The following is a 10,440-nucleotide window of genomic DNA, read 5'->3' on the forward strand; positions in this document are numbered from 1 at the left end:
TAGCCACAAAAAGACACGACCCTCTCTCCCTCGTAGCCCTACACACGGATGAAAAAAAAACACCAATTCGACTGGGACAACACATCTATCCTGGGACAGGCTAAGCAAAGAAATGCCAGAGAATTCCTAGAGGCCTGGCACTCCAACCACAACGCCATAAACACATAGATTTAGGTACCATCTATCAACCCCTCAGAAAATGACATCACCACAAACCCCAGGAACCCCATCTAGGACAAACTTATAAATAGAAAGCAGGAGACAACAGCTTCGCTTCACTTGGAGGTCGCCACTGATGATGTTACCTAGCCAGGTAATGAAATGTCTGGATATCAAACCTACAGCTCAGCGAGCAAAGCTACACTCTAAATGACAACTGGTTTTGAAAATTGATTTGCCGTAAACTTAAGAGGGAATTTATTGGAACGATATTGTAGAGTGGGAGGTAAAGATAGGTTAAGAAAAAGGACTTGGACTTTGATTTACCGAATCTGTGTTCTCTGTACTTTTTCTACCCAAATTGTTTTTGTCTGTCTTGTAAATTATTGTGTCCTTATCTTCCAAACCTCTACAATCTTAGATCAAGAATCTATCTCAGTTTTAGGTATATAAAGGGACTCTGTCTTCACAGTTCTCTGTGGCATTGAGTTTCAGCAGCTCAACCATCTGAGCATATAAATTCCTCCTCATCTTGTCTTAAGTTATCATCCCATTATTCTGAAACTAAGCCCTCTGATCCTAGACTCTGCCACAGTGTAATGGAAGAACTTTCTTCCTCAAAGAGTGAAGTGGTATTTTATTGACATTACCTTGAGTTGGGGGATTGGTTTAGCATCATTTCTAACAACTTTACAGGTTTTAACCCTTCCCTTATGTTTATCTACTGCCCTCTGGCCTTTTCTTTGACTCTACTGTTGCCTAGAAGCTGTTCAGGTCTGACAGAAGGTCATTGACCTGAAACATTAACTCTGTTTCTCTCTCCACAGATGCTGCTGAATACTTTCAGCATTTTCTGTTTTTATCTCTGACTTACAGTATTTTATTGTTTTGTTAGATTTAGAAGAGATTCTGGTTGAAAGTAAGTGTATTGACTGATAATGCAATTGCATTTGTTATGTCTTATCTCAGGCAAGGAAAGTTCTGGACACATTACAGGAAATTCCTGTGAATTTTACGATATTGAAGGGTCTCGTTAGTGAGTATGCTGTATCAAGATGCCAGATCATTAATATTGCTGGAGATGCCTTTCTCAGAACAGGATGTGTGAATAAAGCACTTCGGCTATTAAGAGGTATGTCCTAGTATTCCAAATGATGAGAATCATCCCTAGCTGGGTGACTACAAATCATCTAATGCTTAAGTTAGGCTTTCCTTATCATTATCAAAATCAGGGTCTTTTGCTTGTGACTGTTACTTTCTGAAACATTTTATGGTGATATGAACAAAGCAATTAAATTTTCCGTTTTTCTGCAAAAATCCTAGGGATTGCTGTAATCTCATGACTATGGAGAGTTTCTAAGAAAATTTGTACTAGAACAGTTGTGTAACTTTTTAGTTTTGTTTCAGTTATCAGAGGAACATTTCTTTCGTCTTTCACTGAATTTTAATCTTTCTATTCTTCGTAATAGTCAAGGAAAATACTTAGTATTTGCTTGCTTTGCTAAGTGTGGAAATTTACGATAATATAATCTATCTGAATCATTGTGTCTTTGCTAGAGTTGTCAAAATCAAACTCATAAATTTATTTAACTTTTCCTTTTAAGTTTCATGCTGATTAAGGGTTGGAGGAGGTCTTTCAGCCCCTTGACTCTATTCCACCAATCCATTCGCTGACATACCAGATGCCCTAACCCTTCAATACCTTTACCCCGTCAAAAATCAAACAAACCTGGCTTTTAAGTAGTGTAATGACCCTCCAGCCTTGACAGCATTCTCAGAGGGGGAGAAAGAGTTCCACTACCCTTTTGAAGAATTGCTGACTGATAGCACCTCTGATCAGCAGTTAGTGATTTTTAAATTGCTTATATAGCTAAAGTTTTGAAGGACAGTTAATCTTATTTGTAGTGTTTTGTATTGTGGATGTTACATTGCCCCAGTGGATGTGTTTCAGGTGCACAACATTTACTGAAAGGAACCAGTGGCTCTGAAACATTTTGTCAGCAACTAATTAGTCATGGCAAAACACCACATGGATCATCTATCATTCCTAACCTACCTGAATTCACTCATCACTGCAAACAAATTCCTCAGAATTAATGGGAACTTTAAGGAAACTTCAAATATTTTGCTTTTTTCCCCCTCTAAACCCAGTAAATGTATTTTTTTTATATTAATGTGTAAATTTTCAATTGATTCTTGGATTAAAAAGTATTTCAAGGACACACCTATTTATTTGAAACGTTCCAATGTGTTGTAAAGTCAGCACAGTAATTTTGTTCAGACAAATTGTTACTTATATTTATATTAAACACAATAAGAGTAACGTAAATTTCTTATAAACAACATTATTGTTCTTTGCTTATGTGAGAACCTGTATTTGTGGGTGTCTGTCATGTGTTATGCGAGGGGAGTGTGGAGATGAGGGTTCTGACTCTTCTTTGCTGTAACCATATCAATGGCATTGTTAATGACTTACATTCTGGACCAACTGGCTGGTCACCTAGAGGACCCACATTGATCTAGATGGTTAGGTCTTGCAAAATGAAATCGGCAATCACCGCTTTGCTGCTGAAATTATCCAGATAAAATCTCTTCTTATTCTCATGTATATATTTTTAATACACAGAATCTGGTTGGATAATCTCTACTTCAGATTGGCCCTGTGATGATTTGGATGTTCTCAATCGACACAACTTTTTGTTTAGCCTTGCTGATGCAACTCTTCAGAATAACATGTATTGTGAAACACTGGAAATTTTGCAGAACTTGCCCGGATTCCAGAAAATAAATGGTAAGTGAATTGAAACAATCTAGTATTGCACAGATCTTGTGAATTTGGAGAACAGTACACTTATTTTACAAGAATGTTGTGTCAACCATTAGTTTGTTTCTGAATTTTGTATTCATCCATATTCAATATTTCATATTCTCCTTTTCATTGAGCATTGAACATATTTAAATTACGTGGTTACATTTAGAGTCCTAGAGATGGAAACAGAACCCGTCCATGCCGACCAGATATCCCAACCCAATCTAGTCCCACCTGCCAGCACCCGGCCCATATCCCTCCAAACCCTTCCTACTCATATACCCATCCAAATGCCTCTTCAATGTTGCAATTCTATCAGCCTCTACCACTTCCTCTGGCAGCTCATTCCATACCCATACCACCCTCTGTGAAAATGTTGCCCCTTAGGTCTCTTTTATATCTTTTCCCCTCTCACCCTAAATCTATGCCCTCTAGTTCTGGACTCCCGGACCCCAGGGAAAAGACTTCGACTGTTTACCCTATCTGTGCCCCTCATAATTTTGTAACCTTTATAAGGTCACCCCTCAGCCTCCGACGCTCCAGGGAAAACACCCCAGCCTGTTCAGCCTCTCCCAATAGCTCAACTCCTCCAACTCTGGCAACATCCTTGTAAATCTTTTCTAAAGATTTAAATCTTTTCTGGAGATTTCATTACATGAATGCTTACTTCAAACTTCCCTGTCTCGTCAAACATCTTTTTTGTCCCCAATTTGTAATAATTTTATGGTAACTAAATAGGTGTACAAAAAATGTATTGAAAACAACATACTGGTCAGCCCAGAAACCTTTTAAGAGTGGTTTCTACCTGGTTCTACTTAATAGACATTACAGTCTGGATAATATACACACCCCCAAGAAAAGGGAGAGCTGTGGTGAGTTAGGGAAGGTCATGGTCTCTCTGGCTTGATTGCAGATGTTACATTTTATTAGTGACCTTGGTGGCAAATCCAACACAGAATTGGTAACCCGGGTCTCAGGCGCTGTGAGGCAGCAGTGCTAACCACTGTGCCACCGTGCCGCCCACATTTGGCTTGATTGCAGATGTTACATTTTATTAGTGACCTTGGTGGCAAATCCAACACAGAATTGGTTCAGGAAAGTGGCCAAACCAGCACCACCACTTCAAAGCAATCAGGGTGGGTAATAATTTCCAAACTTGCCGGCAGCAAATAAATAAACCAGACTCCCAGCATGATTTGTGAATACTGGGTGCAGATGAGATGAAGATGAGCTGTGATGTGTGAAGTGTGAAGCCTGCCTATAATATCATTAAGCCAACTGATTAGAAATAACTAAATACTCGAGGGTGGTATCATGACTGAAATGTAGCCCAGTGTGAGGAAGCAAGTGGAAAAAATCTGGATGGAGAAGCTAAACATTGAGAGATTGAGATCGTTGGATCCACATCTGCAATCAACTAAAACCAAGCATACACCAAATCTTCAGGATTTTTCTCCTTCTTTCATGGGATGTGGGCATTGCTGTTGAGGCCAGTATTTGTTGCCCATTCCTAATTATCCTTGCAATTGGGTAGCTTGCTAAGCCATTTGAATGCAATTAAAAGTCAACCACATTACTGTGCCAGTTAAATTTCATCACAAGTATCTGTCCTAGTTCTTTGTAATTACTACGATCTTGGAGGAGGGAGACATCAAAGTAGGACCATTGCAAAACAATTTATATTTGTTTTATACTGTCTTAAAGAAGCCACTTCACTTGTTGCTAAGCAAAGTCTAATACAAAACTCAATAAGGAGTTATTCAGAAAAGTAACCAAAAGCTTGGTAGATTTGAGGAAAATCTTGAAGAGAAATTTCCTTTTGAAAAAATTTACAATTTTTTTTGACAAACAAGTTAAAGTTTTTATTTATGTATTGCAGGTATCATGGATATCTCACTGTATGTCAATATTTTCAACAATCTGCTGCAAGAGTGCATCCAGAATAATTGTCTTGGGGTCTCAACTGACACACTGGAGTTTATGAGATCAGCAAATATTCCTGTAAACACTTTGGCTGTAAGAAACTTAATTACAGCTTTAGGAAGATCTTGTTTGTGGCCAAAAGCAAGAAAACAGTATAAGAGTAAGTCTGTGTCAAGATTGTATTCTTGTTCATTTGTCTAAAATTCCATTTTGTCCCAGAAAATAGATGGAAATCCATTCATTGGTCAGCACCGTTAATTTCTGTCTGTCACCAAATATTTACTTGCCTTTTACTTTATCATTTCCTGTCAGGTCATTTATATTGTATTTTCTTCTATTTATTTATTTATTGGGTATGTATGTCATTGACAAGGCATTTAAAACTCATCCCCAGTTGCCCCTGAGAAGGTGATGGTGAGCCACAGTCTGTGTGGTGTAGGTCAGGGGCAGGAAGGGAAACCACAGGCTCTGGTGCTGCTTCTGGCCTGAACACAGCCACCTTACTCCAGTAATTGGAACTTGATGGATTCCCTGATCTGGGCCCTGCTGTAGGTATACCCATAGTTGGTTAATAAATGATTCCTGTCTTTAACATGATAGTGAAAGGATAATAATGTAGTTCAGTGTCAGGATGGTGTATTTCTCTTCTGCTGCTCAACACTTCCCTCTCACCCATCCCACTCAGTGCAAAGATTGCCAGCACTACATGTCCCTTCTGGCCTGTGTAGCTGGGCAACATGGAAATGCACAAAGGTGATAAATGACAGCACCAGGCCAGCGAACCTCGAGAATGTGTCACCCAATAAGATCTCTTTTCGGCCTCTTCCAGGATATTTCATGGTTGGGGAGTAGGGAAAGACCTACTTTTGTCCTCATGCACTGGCCAGCATGGTTTTGAGGAAGGTTTGACATGGATCTGATGGTATTTTTCTGCCTGTCAGTTTTTATTGCATCATGGGGTAGAGGTGTGTTAAAATGAGGTACCATCTGCCTGTTTGTTTGGTTCTGGTTGCTGTTAGCAATCCCATTACACTATACAGGTAGCACATACACAGTTCTCTCGAGGACCTGAATATTGTCCATCTCCCAACCAGCACAACTCAAAGCAGTTACATTTGTATGTCTTACTTGCTATTTGCTATCATGTTTCCTAAATAGCTGTATTTCAGAACTGGTTCACTAGATGTCATAGAGCCATAGAGATATACAGCACGGAAACAGACTGTTCCGTCCAACTTGTCCGTGCCGACCAGATGTCCCAACTCAAATTTAGTCCCACCTGCTGGCACCCGGCCCATATCCCTCCAAATCTTTCCTATTCATATACCCATCCAGATGCCTTTTAAATGTTACAATTGTACTGGCCTGCACCACTTCCTCTGGCAGCTCATTCCATACATGTAACACCCTCTGCATGAAAACATTGCCCCTTAGGTCTCTTTTATATCTTTCCCCTCTCACCCTGAACCAATGCCCTCTAGTTCTGGACTCCCCCACCCCAGGGAAAAGACTTTGTCTATTTATCCTGTCCATGCCCCTCCATGATTTTATAAACCTCTATAAGGTCACCCCTCAGCCTCTGACGCACAAGGGAAACAAGCCCCAGCCTATTCAACCTCTCCCGATAGCTCAAATCATCCAATCCTGGCAACATCCTTGTAAATCTTTTCTGAACCCTTCACAAAATCTTTCCGATAGGAAGATGAGAATTGCACACAATATTTCAAAAGTGGCCTAACCAGTGTCCTGTACAGCTGCAACATGACCTCCCAACTCCTGTACTCAATACTCTGACCAGTAAAGGCAAGCATACCAAATGCCGCCTTCACTATCTACCGGCAACTCTACTTTCAAGGAGCTATGAACCTGCGCTCTTTTTTTTTCAGCAACACTCCCTCGGACTAAGACTTGCTTTTCCAAAATGCAGCACCTTGCATTTATCGAAATTAAACTCCATCTGCCACTCTTCAGCCCATTGGCCCATCTGATCAAGATCCCATTGTAATCTGAGGTAACCTTCTTTGCTGTCCACTACACTGACAATTTTGGTGTCATCTGCAAACTTACCAGCTCTACATCGTATGCTCACATCCAAATCATTTTTATAAATAACGAAAATTAGTGGACCCAGCACCGATCCTTGTGGCACTCCAGTGGTCACAGGCCTCCAGTCTGAAAGGCAACCCTCCACCACCACCCTCTGTCTTCTTTGTTTGAGCCAGCTCTGTATCCAAATGGCTACTTCTCCCCGTATTCATGAGATGGAACCTTGTCGAACGCCTTACTGAAGTCCATATAGATCACGTCCACTGTTCTGCCCTCATCAATCCTCTTTGTTACTTCTTCAAAAAATTCAGTCAAGTTTGTGAGACATGATTTCCCATGCACAAAGCCATGTTGACTATCCCTAATCAGTCCTTGCCTTTCCAAATACATGTACATCCTGTCCTCAGGATTCCCTCCAACAACTTGCCCATCACTGACGTCAGGCTCACCTGGTATATAGTTCCTTGGCTTGTCCTTACCACCTTTCTTAAATAGTGGCACCATGTTAGCCAACTTCCAGTCTGCCAGCATCTTACCTGTGACTATTGATAAAAATATCTCCGCAGGGGGCCTAGCAATCAATTCCCTTGCTTCCCACAGAGTTCTAGGGTACACCTGATCAGGTCCTGGGGGTTTATCCACTTTTATGTGTTTCATGACATCCAGCACTTCCTCCCCTGTAATATGGACATTTTTCAAGATGTTACCACCTATTTCCCCACATTCTATATTGTCCATGTCCTTTTCCACAGTAAATACTGATGCAAAATACTTGTTTAGTATCTCCCCCATCTCCTGTGGCTCCACACAAAGGCCGCCTTGCTGATCTTTGAGGGACCCTATTCTCTCCCTAGTTACCCTTTTGTCCTTAGCGTATTTGTAAAAACCCTTGGATTCTCCTTAACTCTATTTACCAAAGCTATCTCATGTCCTCATTTTGCCCTCCTGATTTCCGTCTTTAGTGAATTACTTTATGTCCTAAGGGTCTGATGAGGTATTTGGTAATATATCCTTCTCTTCCATTTTAGGTTTTTTCCCCTTTCAAGGTTCTTGAAATAAAAAGCTGATCGTTGTAAAAGTGATCATGAAGTTCTTAGATAATCATTAAAAAGGCCAATCGCTTCATTAACAGGGACAGAATCTGGCCTCCCTGACCCAGATTGGTCTCTTACGATTGTCGACTCTTTGAAGTCAAGCTGAGCTAGCAACTGTTTTAAATCAAATATGCTACGTAACTGGGTCCAAGAGCAACACCAGCCACCACACTGAAAATAAATGCCAGTGATACCCACATCCTGAGAATTTATTTCACTTTCTTCCCATTTTTCTTTCCTCAGCACCTATTAGATTTATTGCAAGCATTTCACTGCAATTTATTATTTCGGACAGCTACATTACCACTTCCTGATCATGCAGTCTTAATACTTTGGAACCAATAAATTGCTTTTGTAATTTAATTATGGTTGTTTTGGCAGAGTGTGATTTTGTGCACTGCAAATTATTCAATGACCAGTTATTTGGGTTATTGCTGATGCTGTTTGAGTATAATTGTTTGCTCGAGCACCGGCTAATTCCTGTCCTTCAGTTTGAATATCCAAATGAATGTCTGTTTTAACTGAAAGCCCTTCACCATTATAGCATTCCTGCAGATCTTGGTGCTGACTACTCAAGTTCTGGACTGCAGCTTGAACTGGCAATTCTCTATCAGATGAACATGTTGGCACTGAACCATTCATGCTAGTTAGTAATGGAGGAGCTGGGTAGACTGCCAGTCAGCACCTTAAACATATTTTTAACTTGGTACTTGGCCCAAGTAATCATTGTTAGCATAGGTATAAACTAGCTTACAGGACACTGCTATCCTGAGATTAATTTAAGAAAACAGTTACACTGAAGTTTGTTTCCCTTGTCTGAAGATTCTGAAACTATGGTTTATAACCTCCAAGTGATTGGCCATTTTGGACTGAAATGAGAAGCATGGTTTGTGAATCTGAGATCGTCCCAGAAAGCTGTGGATGCTCAGTCACGTATTCAGACATTAAGGGAATTGAAGGATGAGCATGGTGCAGGCAATTGGAGTTTAGGCAAAAGCACAGCTGGTACCTTGTTGAATACTGGGCTAGGCTCGAGGGGCCACATAGTGTATTTGTGCTTCTATTCGTTGTACTCCTGTGCAAATCCTTTCTGGCAGGGACATTAATTCAACTGAATGCAAGTTATATGCATTTAAGAAAATAAAGTCTTGCTTAATGTCTTAACTTTATGTACTTTTGATACATGGTAGCCAATTTTGCATACAGCAACCTCGCACAATGTAATAATTGCCAGGTAATATGAGAGTTGAGAGATAACTATTGGTCCCAGGGTATGAGAGAGAAAGAAATGAAAATAATTCTGATTTCTTTTTGCAGAAGCTTTGTCCAGTGGGTGCTATCCACCAGTTGAGGAAAACCTGTACCGCAAACTGCTCCCGATTCCGTGCTTCCTGTCAGAAGTGGAAATGTTATTGGCAACTGAAATGTTCCTTGTTATGAATGCTAGCAACATTCAGAGCCCCAGCGTCTCCAAACAATCTCTGCAGATTGTACTGAGAAGGTTTAAGTCCTTTCCTTTAAAGCTGTAACTTTGCTTTATCATTCAGCAAGTAGGTGATTTTTTCTAATTTGTTTTTTGGATTTTAAAAGGAATGAAGATGAGAAGAATCCGTTGACAAATGGAGATTATGAAGCAGCTGTAGACAGATTGCTGGTAGCTGCTCGAATATCAGAACCAAAGCTTCAGATAAAGCACACAACAGTCAACATTGCAAAAGAAGAAGTTTTTAGTTTAGAATATTCCTCTGCTCTGAAGTGGCTGGAATGGAACATGAAATGGGCTGGCAAGGTTTGGCTGTTCGACTAATTATGACAGAGATTGCTCCAGCCAGAATATTAAATATTTGAGTTATAGGTGTTAAATTGCCAATCACTGAACAATAAAACTATTTGATGCTGAAAATCTATCTCTTCTGTAAACTAAGGAACTTTTGTACAGTCAATGATTTTTGAGATGGTGAGGTCAGGGGAACACTCTTGACCAGACTTCCTTGAACACACCAGAAACCTCCTTGTAACTTGTAATATTACAATATAAACTTACTTCCCCTAATCTGGTTAAAATCTGGTGGGGCTGGACTTTACATTAATCTATCCTGCTATATATGAGAGGAACAATAGGCACAAATCCAACTCTTTTATTGTGAAAACTGAATTGGAAGCAAGAATTTTAACCCACCAAATCAATTTTCATGTGTTTTGAATATTTTTTTCTAAAAGGACATTGAGGTAGTTGAATGTATGCATCTTTGCGTTGCGGTGCAGCTAGCTCTGTTGCAACATACACTTTTCTCCTCCAACTGCACCGATCTTGTTGCTCGTGGTGCCCTCAGCACGTTAGGTGCACAATGTGATCTCTATCTGGCCTTTTGCTTCCCCATACCATGCCACTGTTCCTTCCAGAAATAT

General features: G+C 40.1%; 1 protein-coding gene across 1 annotated transcript in view; it reads left to right on the forward strand.

Annotated features, from left to right (window-relative positions):
* The window catches only part of topaz1 (testis and ovary specific TOPAZ 1), a 71,903-nt gene extending 61,503 nt beyond the window's left edge, over positions 1-10,400 (forward strand). Inside the window, exons 17-21 of the mRNA XM_043689361.1 lie at positions 1,129-1,291; positions 2,786-2,950; positions 4,848-5,051; positions 9,349-9,532; positions 9,622-10,400. Coding sequence (XP_043545296.1) covers positions 1,129-1,291; positions 2,786-2,950; positions 4,848-5,051; positions 9,349-9,532; positions 9,622-9,838 — 933 coding nt within the window. The 3' untranslated portion in view covers positions 9,839-10,400. The remainder of the gene's footprint in view (positions 1-1,128; positions 1,292-2,785; positions 2,951-4,847; positions 5,052-9,348; positions 9,533-9,621) is intronic.
* The last annotated feature ends 40 nt before the right edge of the window (positions 10,401-10,440 follow it).

Source organism: Chiloscyllium plagiosum, chromosome 4 (assembly GCF_004010195.1).
Source record: "Chiloscyllium plagiosum isolate BGI_BamShark_2017 chromosome 4, ASM401019v2, whole genome shotgun sequence".
NCBI lineage: Eukaryota > Metazoa > Chordata > Chondrichthyes > Orectolobiformes > Hemiscylliidae > Chiloscyllium > Chiloscyllium plagiosum.